We start from the raw sequence: 23,855 nt of genomic DNA, 5'->3' as shown, positions 1-23,855 counted from the left end.
AGAAAGTTCTTCCAGAGGTCACACACAAACAAGCAGGAATGCTTGCTTTTCTGCTTGTTTATTCAGTGTCTAAGAGGTTAAAAATTTGTGCTTACCTTTCATGCCAGAGTGAACCCGCCCCTGGCAGCTGCTTGGATGGTTGTCGGGAGGTCTGCAGGTTGGTTCTTTCTGCCGTGCCACAGCAACTGCGATACCCACAGGGGGTTGCCGCACTTCCCCCTCACCATGAGCCACCTCCCCCATCTCCCTGCTCCGTCCTCCACATTCATGCCGTTCACTCTCATTGGTTATGACTTTCCTGGAAGGCAGGGTTGTTTTTCCAGTCTGTAAGGTGCAGTTGGTGCTGTTAGGTCCTGTTTTGATGCTTCCCAGTCCTCCAAATGGGGTTTTCTGGGACAGGAGGAGAGGCTGCTGCTGGTTGCTATACTTAAGAAGGTTTTTCATGGCACTACCCTCTCCCTGTGGGCCCAAAATCTCCTGCTGGTTCTGTACAGGAGCAGGTGGGGGACCCATTCCAGCTGACTGGTGTTGATGGGGCTGCTGTCTACCACTGGCAGTTCCACTGACAGATTCCATATAAGCCCTGCGCTGATCCTCCTCCAGGTGGGCATGATGGGGGTGCATTGCCCATGGTGGCACAGGTGATTGCTGATGTGAATGATGCTGCCCACTGTTATTGTAACTGTATGGAGACATGTCCATTTTCCGCTTCATCTCTTGACTGCTATTGGTCTGGCCCAGCTCTGCTGAGGGAGCACCTGAACCCGTTCTGCCATGCTGCTGGTGGCGGATACGGGCAACCTTTTGGCCTTCTCTCTGCATGGAGCAGCTCCCACCTCCAGAACCAGGTCCTTGCTGAGACATGTTCTTTGCAAGGGGTGAGGAGTTCGGAGTTGACCCAGAATGTGAGCAATCCCTATAGGACTGTGTGTTAATATTACTAAGATGAGTTAACAGATGGCCAGTTTTAGGCTCCTGTGTCAGAGCAGATCTATAGACCTCTGTGTCCATGCCATTGATACAGTCTGCACTATGAGAGCGCACAGCCTGATGCTGCTGCTGTTGCTGTTGTTGTAAGTGATGATCATTGTTGTGCATCCAGTCAGGGGCTTTTTCTGCTTTTCTGTAGGGATGCTGCTTCTGTGGTGGAGGTTGCTGCTGCTGTTGTTGGTGCTCCTGTTGTTTTCTGTGCCAGTTCCCTGGATGCCCCACTCCCCCACTTGTCTTTTCCATGACCTTTTCTTTGGTACTGCTTACCCCAACAGCCACGCCCTGGCATTCAGGGTTTCCCAGTTGAAAGAGGCCTCCAGCTTTCTCCCCAAGGTGGCCTACAGATGGTACAAATGTGGGTCTGGTTGCTTTGGGTTCTCTTGCTCCACCGTTGCCAGCCCCTTTTTCATGTAAGGAAGGATTGGTTATCGGGGCAGGAGGGGGGCAGAAAAAATCTGGGTGATGGTGCGAGTGGTGGCTGTGGTGTGGATGTTGGGTGTGATGTGGATGACTAGGATGGAGCTGTAAACAGTGAAAGCTGCCTGGATGTCCCCCACCAGTTGCTGAACCCACAGGCAAAGGAGGAGGCACAGAGTATGACAAAGACTGGTGTAGCACCTGACCCCTCTCCACACAACCAGGAGGAGGCTGCTCGCTGATCCTCATCTCCCCACTCACAGCTTCTTTTGTGCAGCGCCCATTAGTACTGTTACCCATGTGTCTGGCTTGTGCATTTGTTGAGTCTCCAGGACCCCTGCCCATGTTCTCTCCTCCACAGCTGGCCATGGATCCTTTGGACCCAACTCCAGCCCGAGAGTCTCCATTCTGCATCTTCCCATTGAGTAGACAGGCACTAAGAGGCTTACCAATACTCTGCGAATGGTCCTTGTACTCCATAAGTAAGGAAGCCTTGTGCCTCTCCATGCCATTCATGTTGTCCATAGTGGCAGGGTGCTGAGAATGGTGTTGGGGCTGGTGTGAGTGGAGGTGCTGGGGCTGTGGATGTTGGTTGTGGGGGTGGCGATCTTTAGACTCATGCTTACTGCTGGCCCTTTCTTTGTCCTTTGTACCTGAGACCATGCCTTTGTCTATACTGGCTTCCTTAAGACCCTTGTGCAAGTTCACAACACTACCTGTGTCCCTACTGCAAGAGCCCTGGGTGTTTCCTGGCTCTGTCCTTGACATGGGTGGAATGCTGTGATTGGCTGAAATAAGTGGGGGTTGGGATGGAAGGCTTCTTAAGTAGAAGTTTTCTGGGAAAATGATAAAACAGTATAGTTAATAATTCAGAGCACCTCAGTGCTAAAATAGTTTTCCACGGGTTCTAAAGGTATATAATTGGAGTATATATTTGGGGATAAAAACAAAAGGACAGATACAACAGATGAAAAATATACTACAATGAAAAAAATGTTAGATGCTTTACCCACCTTTTTGGGTGTCATAGAAATGGTGTTGACCATAGAGAACCCCACTGTTGGCATGGTGATCCAAATGACTTATAGGAAGGAATGTGTGGGCTAGACTTCCTGAAAAGCGTGGGTACCCTGGGGCTGCTGAAAGAAAAGGAAGAAGGGTGAAGAGAACCGAGAGCAAAAAGAAGACAACAGAAAAAGATAGAGAGAAAGCCAGGCAGAGCAAGAAGGAAATGTGATCAAAGATTACTGGGCATAAAAGGAGAAAAAAGACAGAGTATGCTTTCCTTTAGCTGTTAAAATTCTGGTTATAATCTAATCCTTTCATTAGTTTATTACAATAAGTGTGCTCCACACACCATTAACCACAAATATCGGATGTTATATTTGCCATTCCTAGTTCTTGCAATGCAAAAGATAAGACAATATCTTGCTGAAACTGTGTCCCAAACACATACATCTCACTGAATTAATCTCTCTGACTGACTGCTGATGGAGCAGATAATGATGTTTTAAAAAAACAATGCAGCTGCCTTTTTTCATGTTGTCAGGTCTCTATGTTCAAACATTTGCATCAACAGCCGCTGGCCAAGCTGACATAATCACTGGTGAGAGGGGGTCACCCACAAAAAGACACACTATGTTATTTATTTGCGGATAGAAGCTATATAGAGGTGTGTTTTTGTAGCTTAAATGCTCAACAGACAAAATGTTTGAATCCATTTATGCCAAAGAGCTGATCACAACTTTGTAAAGCATGTGGTGTTTGTGCACTCAACAAAACTTAAGGGCAGATATTCTTTAGCCAGTGGATAATAAAGGTTGTTTCGTCTCTCTCATGTCTTTGTTTTCACTCTGCATGTGTTTAAAACGTGAGACAATGGAGCTCTTGTTTGATGCTGAACTTCAGCTGAATCGCTTCTGTGCAACGCATTCAGGCAACCTATAGAAAACTTGGAAAGCTCAATAAAAATAAATAAATAAATAACCTTAAGGGGTTTGGAAACTACTCCTCTATATACATCAGCTTTGCAAGAAGCTATAAGCCAAAGGCAAGAGCTCAACAAGTAAAGTCACTGGACGTTCCAACCTCTGACTGTACTACAACAAGCCCATGTGTATAGCATTTTGAACAAAATCAAACAGAGCACTCATGCAAACCTCTGAAGCCTAAATAAACATATAAAGATGAAAGAAACATGGTTTTCCCTACAAAATCCTTCACAAATAGAAATGATGTTGATGTTCTAGGAGTGCATCACTTTTGCCAGTTAATGTCAAATGTGATAATTTAAGAAGAAGACTGTAGAATCTGATCTTATGTCAGATCAATTATATTGCAAACTGAGGCAGAACTTTAAAACGCAGATGATTTGTAATTCACCAGATGCGTGACAAAGCCAGATAATTAACCCAGTTAATCTGTTCCTCCATAAATCTCCATCACCCATTAGGTCCAAAAATAGCTTTGGCCAAGACAGCAATACTTCATATTCAATGTTATTGCATGAAGATTAGAAAGAGGATGGAAAAAAGAACTGAAAGAATATTCATTATACCTGTATCCTTCTACATAATGATGATAATTGAGAAGTATGTAATTATATTACATTAAATTATGAAAATCTACTGAATATTATTGGATATTCTCCAAATTACTGAACTTAGATATGAATACTTTTATAGAAGCCATATACTGTATGTTCACAATAAAGATGACACCAAGAAAGCTATAATCAATAGCTTATCAAATTACTCCTGCCTATGTCTCTGTGCCATTATTTCTATTTGTACCCATAGTAACCATAATATATATCCTAATGAACTCAACAAGCTGATATTCAATATGACAAATGATTATTTGTGCTTAATGTTCATCTATATCTGAACTTCATTTTTTTAATTGTGGAAGGACTAAGGATGAAATAATATATGATCTATATGATCTACTACACAACACAACCATCCAAATAAACTGAAACACAAAATGGACAATTTAATAGTCTATAGAGTATCTATAGCAGGGCCTTCAAACTGAAATTCTGCCCGGGCTACATCGACAGTTTTGTGAGACCCTAAAGTGTCATAATCAAAGTCTATAATTTTTAAAAGCTTATTTAACGTATTCTATCGACTAATGCCAATAATCTAGGCTCTGAAGTTACAATAGGATGTTCCTATAAGAAAAATAAGTGCTAACAGACACTATTAAAATGTATACACTATTAGGTGATAACATTTATTATACTGATTATAAAAAAAGTTTTTATTTTAAAATTAATGCATCCCTTTGTTTAATCACATTTTAGTGGATAGCAGCTGCTGTGATGAGAACCAGAATCAGCCAATTGGGATAATGCATTTTTCTTGCTTCTGTTTGAAAGCTACTAGCCAGCTACCTCCACTATAAGAATGGAGATAGTGAAGTAAAAGCCAGTGAAATAGCTTACTGGAATTTACTGCACAAGACAAGTAGATCAGAGTTTATAATATAAGGTAATTTTTCCCTTATTATTAACATGATATTTTACAAAAACCTGGCTGTGTAAATGTGTACATCCCTTAACTAATACTTTGTTAAAGCACCTTTTGCTTGTAATACAGCACTCAGTATTTTTGGGTAAGAGTCTACCATTTTGATTGGTCATTTGCAATTTTATTACACTCTTCTTTTGCAAAAAAAAAAAAAAAATCACTCAAACAAGGAGGGGATCTCCTGTGTGCAGCCCTCTTCAAGTCCAATTTCAATTCCACAGGTTTTCAACAGAATTTAGATCTGGGATCTGACTGGGCCATTCCAAAACGTTGATCAATCCATTCCTTTGTTGATGTTGGTTTGTGTCATTATCATGATGGAAGGTGAATTTTTTCTTAATCTTCTGCTGTCTAACAGAAGCCTGCAGATTTTATACCAAAATAGATTGGTATTTGGCGCTACCCATGAGTCCCTCTGTCTTGACTAGAGCCCCAGTCCCAGCTGAAGACATATGAAGAATATGAGAGATTGTTGGCACATGCAGGGAATGAACAGTACTTGCCAGATATTTCTGCAGCTCCTTTCATTTTGCTGTAGGTCTCATGGCAGCCTCCCTGATGTGTTTTCATCTTGTCCTTTCATAAAATTTTGAGGGACGTTACTGATCTTGGTAATGTCACTGTGGTACCTCATTTTCTCCAATTGTTGATGATGGCCTTCACAGTGTTCCATGGCACATCTAATGTTTAGGAAATTCTTTTGTACCTCTCATGCTTTGTAAACTCTTTGCAGCCCATAGCTTCAGCAGTCAGATAAAAGCAAGAAATGTCAAGAAAATCCTATAGAAACAGCTGATCTTTAATTAGGGTTAATCAGAATCACTTCATTGATGGCATCTGACATGACTTATTTTAATTTAATTTTTTAAATCACAAAAAAAAAAGTTTTTTTTTTATCTCTATAGTTTATTTATAGAGTTCTACTTAAGAAAATTAAATGATGCATCAAACAATTTGTCAGTGCTATTCAGTTTATAAAATAGTTGATTTAAAAAGTAACTTGCTACCGCCCTGATACTGGTAACTATAATCAAACAACTAGTTTGTCCACTTGTAAAGACACTACCACTTAAACCAGATATGGACAATCTCTCCCTTGACACGTTTCATCATAGCAGCAGCTCTTGCCATTTGTCACCACCTTCATATGTCACTACTGGCTAATCGGCAGCACATTCAGACAGTCCTGGTCTGAAGACTGCCACAGATGATAATTAGATTTATTTTTTTCTCCCACACCACCTGTCAGCATTAATGGACACCGTCATTAATGGCAATTTGCTTAGGACTTAAGGAAGGAAAAACTGGTCTTCATTTAAACAAGGCTTTACTATTATTTTATCGCAAGAGGAGCAAAAACAGCATTATAGAGTGTAGCAAGCCTTGCTGAGTGTGAATATGTTTTCCCCCCCTCACTTGGGATAGTAATCCCCATTTCACAGTGCAGTATGGCTGTAACCGATAGCGGGAAGCTGCTCAGTGCTGGGCAGGGGCATCACTGGATGGGGAGTGTGGGCAGCTTTGGGGTGGCACAGAGGCTCATTCAATTGTTAATCGAGCTGTGAGAAGAGAGGGTAGCTGCAGTCCACCTGATGTTTGATATCTTTACTGCCGAGTGCTGGCGCTAACTACGTTAATGCAATGCCAGCTGGCATGCTTGATTAAAGATGAGCAGGTTTTATAGAGAGTGACAGAGACCAAATTCAGCAGTCCTATGCAGACTATCCAGCACCTGTGGAGGGGATTTATGGGATCCTGAGGCTTTTACTCAACAGCAGTCAGCAAGAAAGAAAATCTAACAGACAAAGTAGACCTTGCTGCAGTTGGAGAGAAAGAAAAATTGAATGGAATTAAAAACTGTTGACAGCAATTCTTTATGTTGATAATAAGGAGATTTAATATGGCAGTGGATGGCAGAAGTGGAGCTCATTTGACCGATATTTGATATTTCAAATTTCATGATTTTTTTTCACCAGTCTATTTTAAGCCGCTAAAATATCTGTATCCCAGCTTTTAAATGAACCTAGTTAATAACGAGCAATGTATAAATAAACGTCTAACTCTCATAATAAGCAAAAAGCATGAACTTCTGAAGGATTATGTTTAGTAGAATGCATTTTTTCATTAGACTTCAGGAATGTAAATTTCCAAACACACTAATCATCAGATCATTCATCTCTACATCTCAGCAGACCACCACACAAAAATGATAAGGAATGCAGTACAATATATACATTTACATCAACACTTTCCATGTTGTATGTAATTCTTCAATGTAAAGTTCAGCAGAAATCAAAGTTTCATTAAGTTTTTGAATTTCACTGGTAGGTGAATGACTACCAATAAATTAGAAGTAGATAGGTCCATAATGATTTGCGTATATATATATATATATATATATATATATATATATATATATATATATATATATATATATATATAAAATTTTCCTTATGTCTAAAGTTTGGACTGTCATAAATGTTAACTATTTCCTATAAGGAAAAACAGACAAGGATCCATAAGTATTTGGATAGTGACACAATTTTCGTAATTTTGCCTCTGTACACCAACACAATAGATTCGAAATGAAGCAATGAAGATGTGATCGAAGTGTATACTTTCAGCTTTAATTCAAGGGGTTTACCAAAAATATTGCCTTAACTGTTTAGTAACTACAGCCATTTTTTACTACAGCCAAGATGGAGTCCCTCCAATGGAGTCCCTCCATTTTCACAGGCTCAAAAATCATTGGATAAGTGACTGATAAGCAGTTTCTAGGCTAGCTGTGGCCTGTTTACTCATTATTTCATGACAAATTAAGGCCATAAAAGGTCTGGAGTTGATTCCAAGTGAATTTGCATTTGGTAGCTGTTCGCGGAAACTCTCAATATACGGTTCTACGAGGTGTTGATGTAAGTGAAGAAGGAGGCCATCATTAGGCTGAAAAACAAAACAGATCTATCACACAGATAGCAGAAACTTTAGGAATGGCCAAATCAACAGTTTGGTACATTCTTAAAAAGAAGGAATGCACTGGCAAACTGGGCAACACCAAAACAACTCAAAGACCATGGAAGACAACTAAAGTGGATGACTGCAGAATTTTTTCTTTGGTGAAAAACCCCTTAACAACATCTAGCCAATTCAAAAACACTCTGCAGGAGCAAACCACTGGTGGCCATCAAGAACAGGAAGGCTAGATTAGATGTCTAAAAAAGGCTGGATCAGTTCTGATGCAAGAGCAACTTGTTCAAGAAAAATGGCAATAGAAGAGTATGGAGAAGGAAAGGAAGGGCTCATGATCCAAAGCATATCACATCATCTGTCAAACATGTGTAGGCAGTGTTATGGCATGGGCATGTATGGCTGCCAATGGAACTGGGCCACTGGAGATTATTGATGATCTGACTGCTGATAGAAGTAGCGGGATGAATTCTGAAGTGTATAGAGCTATACTTTCTGCTCAGATTCAGTCAAATGCTGCAAAACTGATGTTTATATTTATTTATTTACTGTGACGGCACATCACAGTACAGATGGATAATGACCCAAAACATATTGTGAAAGCAATCCATGGGCTTATTAAGGCAAAGAAATTAAATGTCTGATGATATCAACCCAATTGAGCACGCTGTCCACTTACTGAAGACAAAACTGAAGGCAGAAAGCCCCACAAACAAGCAGCAACTGAAGGTGGAAACTCATTGGTGCCATTTGATGATGTTCATGGTAGGGATGGGCGATATCTTATCGTTTGCGATATACCGGTAGAAATTCCCCCCACAATAAGAATTAGTCTTCCCGCAATAATAACAATACAGCCTAGTTGATGACGTATTTCTGTGTGCGACGGTCTGCGACTGATTCGCAGCTCACGTGCAGACCGAAAACAAGTATGGCGGAAGGCAGACGTGAAGCTGAGGAGGAGTTTATCGCTAGACGAGGAGCTACTGTACCTCTACAATCTGGAACTGGTTTGGTTACAAAAAATCATTTTTATTTTTAGATCAATGTTTGTGTTTCTGAGGCTCTCAAGATCACAGCTATCACTTGTAGCCAAAAACAGTGGCGCATGGTATTATATTTATATTGTCACTGATATCTTTATCGCAATAAATACCAGAAAATATCGTGATATAGTTTAAAGTCCATATCGCCCATCCCTCTTTCAGGTAGTAATTCACTACAAAGGATTTGCATCCAAGTTTTAAAAAATTTTAAAAAATATTTATGATTATCTTAGTTTTCTGATTACTTTTGAGCCTGTGAAAATGGAGTGACTTCCCAAAAAATGGTTGTAATTCCTAAACAGTAAATGCAATATTTTTGCTGAATTACAGTCACTTCAATCGCATCTTGATTGTTTAATTTCAAATCCATTGTGGTGGTGTACAGAAGCAAAATTCCAAAACATTGTCACTGTCCAAATATTAATGGACCTGACTGTGTGTGTATATATATATATACACAGTAATTAAAAAGAATAAAAAAAAATAAAACACAAGTTATACTAACAACCATTTCCTGAAAAACTGCATCACTTTTATTATTATTGCGTTTTCACTACAGTTTCTCGAAGAGATGTTATTAGTGCTTTACCAGTGTGAATTCTATTGATGATGATAGGTATGTAGGGCTTTAATATTAGCCAATTTAATCTGTCAAATGATATATTGGTTAGGCACTAGTGCGTGTGCATGATATTTTTTCTATTCAATTCACCTTTTCCCAGCAGACAGCTTATGCCTCTTCCAATCTCCACACATGCCACCAAATACAAGCTTTCAACTGTAAATAGGCGAGAGTAAATTGCATTTGAGACAAAAGACAGAGATAGCAAAGGGAGTGACAGCAAAAAAACAGAGGAGGGACACGCAGAGCTGCTTGTCAAGACTACTAATTGAGAAAACGTGATAGAGCGACACTTACAAGGCAGAGGAGAAAAACGTGAAATATTGTTCCCTGTGATTGTTAATTGAAAGGAAGGGAGATACAGAGAAAAGGGTGGGGATAACTCAGAGAGAAGAGGCACTGAAGATATGCTTGTGTACAGGGAGCTGACACAAGCCATGTGTGAGCCAAGGAAGATGGGAAAACCGAGTGAGCTGGGGGCGCAAGATGGAGGAAATGGCAGGCCCTGTGTTTGGCATAGTTAAAGTCATAATTTGGACACTAACCATCAGGCTTCCAGCCCTGAGGTTTTTCCCTGTGTCTTGTAGAGTATGATTTCTCCCTTTTCAAGAAATCAAATATAGTGTGTGTTTATAGACTCCATTTGCCAGGCCTCAGGCTGTCGATGTCATAAGCCTATTTATAACATTCTATTCATGTGTTACTGTAAAGTTAATACTGCCATAATCTGCCAACTTGGAAGACATTGAAAAGTAAAAGAAACAAAGCAATGCTGCTGTATTAGATGGGGGAAAAAACCCTTTATGCATGCGTGTTTATTGGGGAATTCCATGGTACTTTATCAGCAAGAAGTTAAGTGTAAATGTAAGCCAGAGTTGAAATCTTAGATCTTAGGAGGATTGCCCTGGCAGCTGATCAGGTTGAGACCTAATGCAATTTTTGGGACATTATCACGAAGGCTCATGTGTGATTGTAAGGAAAAGCCAGCAAAGAAGAACAGAAGATATATCTGGAAATTCAGTAATTATAATTCAGTAATTATAATTCTGTTGGCCATTTGAACCAAGGACAAAATTCTTCAACAAAAGAATGAATTTCTCAATAAATGAACAACAGAAACTCAGTGTATAATTTATGATTCAGAGAATGGGGTGTAAGTAGAGAGAATATGTCAGTGATTCAAACTAAAAAAACCCAAAAAAGTGTAATCTCCAGTAACCATATTGTCCTGATCAGAATTCATGGTGGCTCTGGAGCCAATGCTGGAAACACAGGTCACAAGGCAGAAATATACACCAGTCCATCATAGACCATAACATACATATTCACGCCTAGGGGAAAAGCTAAACTACCTACCAGATTGTAGGAAAATTAGAAATGGAATGCCAATAACATCCCAGGTTGAGAGTATGAAAAAATGTATCGCGTAAAAATCTATTTTGTCAAAAGGCAATTTAGTCATAACTGTATCCCAGACTTTCCAACCTAACCTCTCTCCTGTTTCGTACATAGAATGCACTCAACTAATGGACTTTTTCTGCACCATTCAAATGGTTAAATAGACCAAGAACCCACAGACACCACAGACACTTCAAGATTTTGGATGTTGATCGCCACCAGACTGATTTGAATACTGTCACGGTTTCCCCTTTAAGCAGCATGCTGGAGAGCATGTGGGTGCGCGTGCACGATGCACCTGCTTTTCGTATGTTGACAATCGTGACATTGTGTACATTGGACACGTGCTTTTATTATGTTTTTGTTATGTCTCCTCCCTGTTCTGTCATTGGCTGTTATTTCACATGTGTCTAGATTGGTGTCAGCCGTCAGCAATTGACGCTGATTATGTTTGTATATATACCGCGCACCTCCCAGCACACGGCGCGGAATATAAGAATAGATTAGATAAGATACTTACGTTAGATATAGTAGATTAGATTAGTTTAGATTCCATACGATAGTTAACCACAGTCATAGTCTTAGTTATTTTCCTTGTCATGTTCCATGTTTAGATTAGTGCATTTAGTCCACGCTGGTTTCTCTGCTCCCAGTTCCTCGTTATAGTTTAGGTTTCTTGTTTTGTATATCACCCCCGTATTCCGTGACCGCGACCTTGATTCATGCTTTGCCCCGTGTATGCCTGTTTGCCGATCGCCTGACCTTTGCATGTTTGTGGATTATGTTTCTGGATTACGTATTTGGATTTACCTGCCTGTGTCTCACATTAAATAACTGTTAAACTGCATTTGCATCCGTCCCTATCTTCGTTAGGTCTCGAGATGTGACAAATACATGGTATGAGCATTAGTATAGTTTAGATTAGATTTAATATACTTAGCATAAGATTATCCAATTTTACATTGGTGACAAAAGCAAAAGACATATACAAGATTGATGCAAAAGAAGGACTATTTAAAGGAACTTTCATATCTCAAAAAACCTTACAAAGGCAACAGGCGAAGACAATTACACACACTCACACACCAATGCTGCTGGCGGGAGACTGTAGGCACCCATGGAGCAGAGGACAGGCTGGGTAATTGTGCCCCTCGTTTTGATGACTCGCTTTCGATGGAAACCGGAGAAAAGACAATATGCAATTAACTTAAAAAGGGAGAGAGCCGAACACAGCTGATGAAGGGCTGGGATTCAATCATGCTCCCTCAGTGTTCTACACAATTAAACTGCAATAGAGATAATAGCCCATCATAATAATCCTGCTCATAATCATCCTTATTACTTTTAGTAACGTCCCTACTATCATCGCCTTTTTTTATTAACGTGGCATTTCTTCAGAGATGACTGACATTGATAGCACAACTGTTATTCTACCCAAGTCATTCTAGCAAGTTGAGAGAATTTGCAAGTCTGAGGTTGACTGTTATATATTTTCTACCAAGCAGATACGGTATGTTGTTGTTTTTAAGCAAATTAGCAAAGGGTTCTTAGACAGGATGTCTCCAGCACTAGTAACACTTTAGCTGGTTCAGTGAGCAATCACACCCCTAGAGCAACTGTCCATAATCTAATCTGAGGGCAAATTCTTTTCAACGGTGTGCACTTCTAGGGACGCAGGGGGCTTTCGGCCATTCTGACAGGGAAATTGGTTCCTCAATGGTTCTTTGGATAGTTATTGAGTCCTACTTGATGGAGATGCAGTATGCTGAAGGATTTCACAGTTTAAGTTTTCTTCCCCTAAGAGTGTAAGTTGCTAAAAGTAGTAAAAAAAAAACAACAAACAAACAAAAAAAAAACCCCACCAACGATCGCATCACTGGTGTACATTAAAAATCTGCAGTAAAAATGTATAAAATAATGGTCATAGGAAATACACTGTGATACTGTGAGAACAGTGTGCCTGGAAACCAATAATAAAAAAGGCTAGATTGATAACGTAGCTCCAGGGCATAACAACAATGTGGTTCCGAATTATACAAATCACAAAGGGATGAAATCCTAATGGTTTATGAGTATTTCGCACATTGAAATGCAGAATACTCCCACCCGACTGTTTCTCAACCAGGTCTGACCAGCACCTTGGCAAGTCTGGACAACTGCTTCTTCATCTGTACTCCCCTTTCTGTGCTTCTAACAGTTTTTTCCCAATCTGTCATCTGTTTTTGCAAGTGGTGCTGTGATGGTGGACAGAATCAGAATAAAGGGGAGGGGAAAGCGATCACAAGTTTAGCAGATCACTGGCCGGGAAGAGCTTGGGGTTGGGAGTGAGAGGCATAGCAGGATGGGAAAAGCCACAGTGTCTTTCAGATGACAGCTGCAACCACTGTGGACTGTGTAGCATTTTACTGCCTGAGGGGTGTGTGTGTGTGTGTGTGTGTGTGTGTGCATGTTTGCATGTGTGTCTGTGTGTTTGGGTAGAAATGGCATTCTTCCTGACGTGTACAAACGACCACAAGATTCTTTGGCTGAACTTTTGCCCTCTTGTCACAATCTGGAAAAGCTCTAGGGTGGGGCCTTGAAGACAGTGGGAACCAAAAAGACCTACTTGGACTATAAACTCAATGAGAAAACCAGCAGGCATACAGACTTTCCAAAGACATAAACTCTGTCTCTTTCACACACACACACACACACACACATACACACACACACACACACACACACACACACACAGGTATATGCGCATGCATAGCCATACAGGACAAGTGTAGGTAGGGATTGACTTACCTTCATGCGAGTGTGGGAACCAGATCTGGGAGGCAGTGGAGTGTGGCCCTCCACGGCACGGAGGAGAAGAAGGGGAGGACGGAGGTCTGGAGGGGTGAGGTGGGTGTGAGGGAGAGGAACCAAGGCTGCTTGCCAGAAACGTCCCCATAAATGAGGCAGAGGAGTTGCCCATCAGTCCGCTGCCTGCATCCGAACAGGAAAATAGGAAGTGAAGCAAAGGGGAGGGGAAGAGAGAGAGAGTAAGTGAAAAAAAAACAAGGATTAGGACTATGAGCTTTGGGTAGCTATGGCAATGGTGGACAAGTCTAAGCATATTGATTCATTTTCTGACTGGTTTGCCATCTACAACAACACCTGGCATACTGCTCTAATACGCTTGCTGAATACAGACCTTGCAGCAAGATCTGCAAAACTTATCTAACTAACATTGATCCAACCAGCCACATATTTAACAAATTTGAGGGGAATTTTGCTAAGAGATGGGCAACACAGTGACACAGCAGGTAGTGTTAGTGCCAAGTTCAGGGTCTGGGGTTCAATCATGAGCTCTGTGTGGAGTTTCACATGTGCTTCCCATGTATGCCTGGCTTCACCCTAACCAGGTTTCCTCCCATTTCCCAAAAAACGTGAAAAACCAGCAGATGGACTGGCTACTTTAAATTGCTCAGAGAAATGAATTGGTGTGCCTTTTGGTGCCCTGTGATGGACTAGCATCCCAATCAGAGTGTATTCCTTGAAAACACCATGTGTACCCAGGGGAAAGGCAGTGTACCCACCATAAGCATGACCAGGACAAAGCACCACTGAAATGGTTGTGGAGTGATTGGGATACATACATGTTTTGGCATCTCTTATCTAAAAAAAAATCATCACAGGTGGCACATTGGCATCATTGCTGCCTCATGGTATCAGGGTCTCTAGTTCTAGTCTGTGTGAAAGTTTGAATGTTCTACCCATGGATTTTCTCTGGGTTCTCCAGTTTCCTCCCACATCCAAAACATGCTTGTAGGTGACTTGGCTACACTACATTGCTCCTAGGTGTGACTGACTGTATGAATGTGTGTGCACATGGTGCCATGCATGTATTCCTGCCTCATGCTCAGTGTTCTCGGGACTGATTCTGGATCCACTGCAATGATCCACTGCAATGACTCCATCATCTAATCAATCATAAATACAATACTGTGATATTTAGGCATTTTTTCCCTGGTGTTCATTCAGGTATTCTTATGTGCAAATTCTAAATATATTCGAAAATATCATCAATTAAATATACAGTATATACATACTGTAGCTATAGCAGCCCAGAGACATATGGACCAAGCCTGGTTCCCTCACACCCGACTGGGCAGACATCTCATCTCACAGCTGAATGCACACTCTCAGTCTCCTTCCCTCTCACATACTCCCTTGTGTTCCTTTTCTAATCCCCCCCATTTCTCTCTCTCTCTTGCTTTCCGTCCATTATCTGTTTTTCTCAATCTCTCATTCTCACGCCCTCAATCTCTCCCCGAACCCTGCTCCATTTCTCTATTCCTTATCTTTTCCCTTTGCCATACCATTCGTCGTCCTTCTGGAATTTTCCATCCGACTCCTATTTCTCCCCGGCACTCACGTTTGCACTTTCTCATCCTTGCACATTTAATGAACGAAAGTATTCTTCAAGAACAGAGCAATGATTGACACTCGATAGGTACAATCTTGTCGCGCTTCGACCTTACGTTTTGAGCCGCACACCTCCAGTCAGACAAACATAATCATGCGGCCTCAATTTCAAGCAGGTAAACACTTTGTCTTAATTATACAGAATGACACTAAGATGTATAGACTACATTACCCAGAGGCTCGGAGAGCGCTCACTCCACTCTCAAAGGGTTTCTGTTTGCCTCAGCGCTGTAATAAATGTAGCAGTGCTGCAATCTGTTCTGCACCCACTCCAGTATGTGTTTAAGTAGACAATGATGAGTAATTGACCATTCAGAACAGCACCTCTGTAAACTGCCCCCTGATTGTCCATTATTGTGTTATGGGTACAACCAGGAAAAAAATATACTGATTAAGCAAGGCTTTGTGTTCACGTTACCCTGGTACACTCTTTTGACAAAGACACCTGAGATCTATTCCCCAATGTCAAAACACTAGCATGGTGCATGAATAGAGTATATATATGAACATATCTGCTGTGTTTCATAAACTATAAACATATAAATTACAGCTGCTGAGACTGTGTATTGGTTTATTCATAAGCATAATGCATTCAGTCATTTAGTAGTGGATGGGGTTATTAATCAAAATGCTGCGATTTAAAATACGGCAAGTAAAAAAAATTTTTAGCACACCTTAAAGAGGTTTACACATTTTAATTCTCTTGTATTTTTAGCTCATTTTCTTTCAGTTAGGGAATTCTTGATTCCCACCTACTAGTTAGTTCGCCTGTATTGCATGACACAATATGTGAATGTGACTCACCCTCTGCATCTTTCAATCAGCTGCTCATTCGATGTCATAGAACAGTTTAACATATTTTTCAGAAAGTTTTAACTGCTCACTTACAAAGAGAAGGTGCCCACAATTGACTAGTGTTACTCCAATCGACATGGGACAGGAATGTGCAGTTTTGACATTATTTAAAAGTTACAATATACCTTATCACTTACTATTTCACTACATCACAACTATTTGTAGCAAATAAGCTAAATAAGCTGACAAGACATGTTCAGCCATTCATTCCTCAGGCATGTTATCCTGCAGGTTTCACGTTCTCTGCATGGTCCACTTTTCTGCAGCAATTCGGTCAATTCTACTTTTTTTACCATTGCATGTACACACCGCTTCAACAGCTTGTTCAGATAGAAGAAAGAAATACACATGGATATACAAAAATGCATTTAGCCAAGACTGCTCCTAAAGGTTTGACAGACAGATGATGTGCATCCTTAAACACTTTGTGATTTATATTTTCGTGTAGAGAAATTCACTTCTCTGAATAATTAAGGGACATGTATATTTTATATATATATAAAACCCATTTTTTCAATTGGTCTAAAAGAAACTACCCATACCGTCATCCACTTTCAGTAGACCTCTTTCTAAGGACGTCCACTCCACAGGCATCAGCACACACCAACACATTTACTGACCAGTGTGATAATCATTCCAGCATGAGTTCTTTCCTCTCCATCTCCACTCTCCACCCCTCTCACACCATTTTTTTTACCACCTACAACATCTCCATTTGTCTCCCTTGCCTTTCTCTCTCTCTCTCTCTCTCTCTCTCTCACTCACTCACACGCACACACACACTCTTAACCTAGAGCATGTCCTGTAGTGAACAGGTGTTGTAAGCAGCCACATCATCGCGTCCCCCCTCCACATTACTCTCCCTCTTCCTGCCTGTGCTAGTTCTCCAACTCTAATAATTTGATCACACCCACACAGACCAAAGTGGAGAAAAGTAACAGGTTAGGGGCTGCTGCCAAGGAAAGCAGGCAGCCGAATGAAGCAGAGGTCTAGGGTGCGAGAACACAAATGGGGCCCACGCCACTGTTTGCTTAGCAACTTATTAAAAGGATGACATGGGCTTCAGCGAGCTAAGCCAGTGCTCATAACTGCCTGTTTTCCCCTCCACTCTGTTCTTTCCCTCAGACTGCTTTTATTTTCAGCTTTGGCATACGGTCCTTATTGGTGCCAGAGACCGTTTCTGTGGACACTTAGGAAATACGCCTCACGTGCACCCTGATCAGAGCCTGCAACGGAGATCCTTTTATAAAATTAAGGCTTTAGGGTTTGCCTTTGCTTACCTCTATACACAAATGTGCACAACTACAATTAATATGCAATTCAAATGTTCTTGTTTACAACCATTGCACACAGCTGGGCTCACATGTGTTTTCATGCTGAAACGTGACTGTGCAGTTGATGTGAGGACAGGAAGGATAAAAAATGACTAATACATCCATGGACACATGAAAACAAAGTAGATATTATTTGTTTAGCACACAATATTGGTAACAGCACCATTTTATTCTGATCTGAGACCGGTTTTGTGATCTCTTTAAAAGTGGTTACTCTTTGATTTGGGTCAAGAGAATCTGCTATGCATAATCAGTTAACTTCAAGAAGCAGCAACAAACAATGTGATGTGCATCTGTTCACACCCATAGTGAATCACTCTAAATTCATACTACAGGGTGTCCCAAAAGTCTCTATACAGTTTTTAGCTAAATATCTTGCAAACCTTTTCATACTTAGTTTATATTATATAAATATTTTTTTCGGATAGCCTTTAAGAATGCCTTTGACAAATGATTAACATATTGGAATCATTCTCATGGCTGAATCGGGAAGCTGTCACAAGGATGGACTTTAACAGGAAGCATGGCGAGGACATCACAAGACACAAATTCAAAAAGACTGGAATTGCTGCGGACCAACCGAGATGGGGACATCCACCAACATCCTCTGCCAATGCACAACCGACATGGTGCTGGCGTACATAGTCCCCTACGTGTGGAGATTATTGGGACACACTGTGCACACTGAAGAAAAAAACAAAACAACTGCATATGGATTCAAGTAACACTTTTCCACTGGACAGCATGGTACTGTAACAAATCCATGCTCGCAGATTTTGTTGTTATTTCCATGCCTAAGTGACCCATGCCAATATTAAATACCCATGCTGAATTGGGTTACTCTTCTTGCCTGGGTACTGAGTATACCAAACAGGGAAATCTAAGAGGTCCAGAAATGGCTTAAACAGAATAGTCACAGAATCGCCCTGATCGCCACTTTAATGTAGTGCAAGTATGGCACAGCAACTCCAAAGTTTATTTGTCTTGTGAAAAGTAATTTCTGGTGGATTTTTATCTTACTCTCTGTAATGCTTTCATGTTGCTGATATTTAGCTTGATTTGAGTTTTGTGCTTTGTTTGTTTTTTACCCATAGCCCACATAAAACGCTCCATATTAGAGTTAATCCAAATTCCGAAAACAGCATCCTATTCACTGTGTTTGCTCAATACTGTAACATGTTAGCATACCAGTGCATATGCATTGAGGTATAAACTGCATTTATGATTCAGTCACAAGAAAAGCACAGCTCTTATTATTTCTTTTTGTATTGTACTGTACTAAAACTTTGACTGGGCTGCTGTCTGCCATTTCTGCAGGCCAAAGAAAATTGCAGCTTCTTGTCTTCAGTAAAAGCCCTATGAAACGTGTGTGACAGAAAAAAACAGATCTGAATCTGTAATCATACTGTGCCATACTGCACCGTTTGGTTGAAAAGCGCTAACAGAAATACAAACTGACTGTCAGAGGCAGAGAACTTGTAAAAACTTTTATTTCTAGGATTGTCAACATGTTTTTCCTTTAATATAAATGCGAGAAAATGTTAGGTAATTCATGCTAGAAGGGAGTCAACTTCTGAATTCTTACACGAGAATTCAAGAGAACATAAAGGAGGGTGAAATTGCTACTATTGAAACTGTGTTTTGATTGTTTTGCTTTGTTGCATAAATATGAGGTTAACATTTATGTAGCTATCTAAACAACTACCAGCGGCAAGCAGCAGTTACACAGCCTAAAAGCATGTAAAAACATGCTACATTTTTAACTTGCTACTTGTGTAAAAATAAACGGGTGACAGAAATATTCCACTTTCTTGCTACGCCTCATGCTATGCCTCTTATAACATTATACAAGCTTCAGTAATTGCTTGTTAGCTAAACGCAGGTGGGTAAGTGGTGGTAAGGTTGTCGTTCCGTGAAGCTTGTGTTAGACCAATCAGAAATGTTCACCGTAGTTGGCTCTACTCTAGTTCCTGCTTCTCAGAAAGGTACCTACTCTGATACTAAACTAAATATCAGCCTTGATTGCTCCAGTGGAAACCCACCTTGGCACTGTTGAGCAACAGAAGGAGCCAATGAGAATGCCACACAACAGCTATCCAGATAAACGACAGATGTGACAGTTGGACCTGCCAGCTAATTCCTCTCTACTCCAAGCACACAGGCACATTCTCTCTCTCTCTCTCTCTCTCTCTCTCTCTCACATACACACACTCCCAGACGTGGAAGACATGCAATTTAAGATTTTCAAATAGTGAGTACAGAGGAAAATGTGTACATATGGCCTCGTCAGCGCTCAGTCACTAACATGTGGTGGAGGCTTTAGGAAGCTCTCATCATGCTGGCACGATCCAAGAGAAACAATTGTCTTGGTTCCACAATCTTGGCACACAAAGCCAGCCACACAGGCTCCTGCTGAAATGAAGCGAGGGAAGAAATCTACTCAGGAGGTGGCGAAAATGAAGAGCAAAATGACAGCAAGACTGACAGACTCACCCAGCAAAAACATCCCTGTAGTGTCGTAAGAACTCCTCTGTCACACTTGGCTTTTCTCCACAAAACAGGTGCTAAATATACGGTTTGAAAAATGAACCAGTAAATCACGGCACCGCACACTCCCGTGTCTCAGAGAACGAAAGCCTGGCCTGAAGATGAGCAGCTCAGGCGCTACGGTACTCACTGGTACGCCAGTTAAGCCTCTGTTGACGAGACAGAGCAGCCAGCTTACTCTTTTCACCCAGTGACTCAGAGCACACTTCCGTGCTGTAAAAAAGCAGAAGGAATTTCAAATGGCTACTCAAATGGGGGGATTTCCTTATAACGGTAAAAATCATCTTGAAAACATTAGACGGATTGGTAGCCAAGCATTCCTGCCGGTCTGGAGGCAACTGGGGACGGACGCCCTGTTTTCGGGACGCTGTGGGAGAACAGCTAAGAGTAGGTGGACCCCCTTGAGGTTCTGTGTGGGTGTGTGTATAGTGGGGGCTGGTGGGTTTGGTCTGATCAGAACCAGAGTAAGCAGCGTTGGAGTTTTCCCAAGACTTGCGTAGGAAGAGACCAAAGGAGGGCAGCGCACGCCTCCAGCACTCGCCTCTATGCATGCTTGTGGAGTGAGTCTGGTGGATGTGGTCAGTCTGGGGGTGGTGAAGAGATGTGTGGGAAGAAGGGTGTGTTAGAAACTGTAGGTAGGACTAAGTGGAGAGAGGAAGAGAGTAAAAGAGTGTGTGGAAGAGAAAAAGAAAGGGAGAATTGTGGCCATTCGCTTCAGGGTTGGCAGCCAGTGTTTGTGCAGTGGCTTGGTGGTTAGCCACTCAAACTCAAATCAAAGAGGGTGGGGTGAGGAGCATTCTGCGACTTTGTAGTCTAATGTAAATAAAACAGGAGCAGAAGGTCACAAAAAAAAATTTTTTTCTTCAAATGTGCTGTTTACATTACACAAGTTGACATAATGGAGATAAGCCTCCTCAACCTCAACAAACCAAGAAAAAACCTATTCAGGGACCTCTTTAAAAACAAGTGGATCAAATTAAGGCTTTATTGGAGGCAGTTAAGGTGCCTGTGAAATGGCTACAGCCAGCCAGACAGTTTGGTCTTCAAAACTTAATCATGCCAATAACCATGGAGCCAGCCAAGTCAGACAGGCTCATACAGGCTGTGTGTGAACACATGGATGTGAATGTGCAAGAGTTCACGCCTGTGTGTCAAATGCAAGCGAAGGAGGAGGGATACATCTGTAGGACTGAAAAGCAGAGCAGAGGGAACACATGCAGTGGGCTTCTACCTACTGCGCCAGCCTCATTCCTCAGGGACACTGAGCAAAGCTTTTCAACGATTAATCATTTATAGGGGCCTGTCTCTAGAAACAGCTTTCTCATCAACAGAGGTTCAAGCGTTGCTCTCCGTGCCAGCAGTTGGGGGCAGACGTGGGCAAACGGACTGCTGTCTGGAGGCAGAGAGCTGCAGAAGACATGTTTTATGGGGACGGTAAATATCAGAATCGGATAGGGAAAGACATTTGCAGAGGAGGATAGAGGCAGGAAGTATGGCGTCTCAAGGACAATGAAAGCTTTCACATGGACACTGTGCCTGAAGGGGGTCTGAGCTGTGGTGTAAGGAATACAGACGGGAAACAAAGACATAAAAAGAGAACAAGGAAGAACATAAGATAGATTAGAAACAAAAGGCAGCAAGTGCTGAGTCATGGCCTGTTGTCAGGAGATGGAGGTTCATGGTGGAAAGAATGACAGGAGAAAGTCTGGACAGCAGACGTGTAATTCTAGTCCTGTTATACACACACACCCACACACACATGCCATAGTGAGTCAGGATTGGACTATAACGCTGCTACAGTGGCCAGTTTCTGGAAACATGTTCAGAGATGGTGAGTGAAAGTCATCACAGCATGCTCTTGCGCTCCCACCACTACTTCATACCTCACATCACAGGAAGACCATAACACTCCAGACTACTGCCGTTTGGCTTGGAAATGGCTCCACTGGCTCTGTTTTCTCTAAAAACACCTCGTGTTGTTCTTCCATCCCACACTCACTTTATTAAAATCAGCTTTTTCTTTCCCGTTCTACCTCTTTTTTCCACCTTTTGGTGCTCACATGAAAGGATTTTACTGAGTGTAACCGGCTGATAGGGAGATAAGACAGCACATTTGATTCATCCATCTGCTTTATATACACCTATCTCACATGGGTGAGTGTGCTGGATACAATTATTGTGAAATAACTGGTCCTGCTCTTGCTAACACACACACTATATTCAATATACACAAGCATGCCCACACACACTTAATAAACTACAACACTGATTAAACCACTCCAAAAAAAAAACATTGTCAGATGACAGATGACAATATTAAGCACTCATTTTAAGCAATGTGAAAGTAATAAACTGTGTTGGCAAATGATAATGACAATAGCTAACTGTATCCCCATTATAAAATGCTTAGATTAAAAGAAAAAATAAAACATCTGCAAAAAGAACCATCAGTGTTGAATGTATGCCTATATTTGTTCAGAAACAATACATCTAACTAAAGCAGCAAGTCAAGATTGTCCTGTTTAGATATAGTGATCAGCATGAATGCACACACAGAGTTAAACTTTCCCATGCAAGTATACTTTATTTTGCCAAATAAGGTTACACATAATCTGGTGGTATTTTGGAGAGCAAATTTTGAAACAGATGTGGTACTTAAACTATCTCTACCACCAGAGAACCTGTGGATGTAACTGAATACAAATACTTTATTCAGAATGAACAGAAAATGCGTTCGAAACAGATACATTGATACAGACATGAATAGGATGTGCTAGTCTGGAGATGATTCATGATAGTATCAGGAGTCACCAATAAATTACAACTATGGCAATGGCTATCAATTCAGACGATTTAAATGTCTGCCAGAAAACATGATGTCCGCAGCTTTAAGAAAAGGATTTTATATTTTGTTCCTTTTTCAGCTATTTTCTATTCTATATGAATTCGAAGGAGAGCAACAAAACATCTTTCTTTGATGCAACTTAGCTTCCTTTGTCTGTGTAGAGGTAAAGCCCATCAATGTCTTCACTTTCAAAATATGAACGGAGATTTAAATTAAGAAAATGACACAAAATTCTGTTTATCAGGGCTACGTCACTATACAGGAATTCAATAATTATCTTCACTACTGTTCAGGGGCAGTCAGTTACAGCTACTAACTCGATACGTTTATTCACAGTTCTGACTACAGTTTTGCAAGCATTCCTGGCCTTGTTAACAGGTAATTAATTAAACAAAGAAAAAATTAAGCCTTAGTTGACTCGTAACCAGCTTTCGTTATCTGTCCTGCTGTAACGACATAACATGTACATGACACATGTTACATATGTTTGGCCACACCCCCTTTGTCATCACATTTGGTTGTTAGGGGGCATTTTAATGACTATCTCACATGAGTAGGAGGTGCAGTATTTGTTTTTTTGTTTGTTTTTTAGAAAGCTTGCCACAAAGGTTCACATAGCATCTGGTTGAGGTGCTTTAAATTAGCCTACTATTTTGTTTATAGTTGGGGAAATTTTGGAAACCAACTAATTTCATTAGAAAATGTTGCATGCAGGTACAGACCAAAAAGAAATAAAAGATTTTTTTTTTAAACAGTCCAGGAATATAAAAAAGAAAGAGACCCTTCTGGTTTAAGCCACACCTACCTCGGGTTTAAATTCAAATACAGATACAAATATTTGTTGCACTAAAC

General features: G+C 40.9%; 1 protein-coding gene across 6 annotated transcripts in view; it reads right to left on the bottom strand.

Annotated features, from left to right (window-relative positions):
• Nucleotides 1-23,855, bottom strand: part of LOC128625465 (BAH and coiled-coil domain-containing protein 1) — a 79,466-nt gene that overhangs the window by 24,182 nt on the left and 31,429 nt on the right. For 4 of the 6 annotated variants that reach the window (XM_053653784.1, XM_053653802.1, XM_053653812.1 and 1 more), the window contains exons 3-5: nt 13,758-13,940; nt 2,421-2,546; nt 96-2,243 (exon numbers count right to left, since the gene is read on the bottom strand). In XM_053653784.1, the coding sequence (XP_053509759.1) occupies nt 96-2,243; nt 2,421-2,546; nt 13,758-13,940 (2,457 nt within the window). Of the gene's footprint in view, nt 1-95; nt 2,244-2,420; nt 2,547-13,757; nt 13,941-20,104; nt 20,940-23,855 lie in introns of those variants that run through there. The other 2 variants (XM_053653821.1, XM_053653793.1) reach the window with 2 other exon arrangements.

This window comes from Ictalurus furcatus, chromosome 2 (assembly GCF_023375685.1).
Source record: "Ictalurus furcatus strain D&B chromosome 2, Billie_1.0, whole genome shotgun sequence".
NCBI lineage: Eukaryota > Metazoa > Chordata > Actinopteri > Siluriformes > Ictaluridae > Ictalurus > Ictalurus furcatus.
The sequence above is the reverse complement of the archived record's forward strand: the minus strand, read 5'-3'. Positions and strand labels throughout refer to the sequence as shown.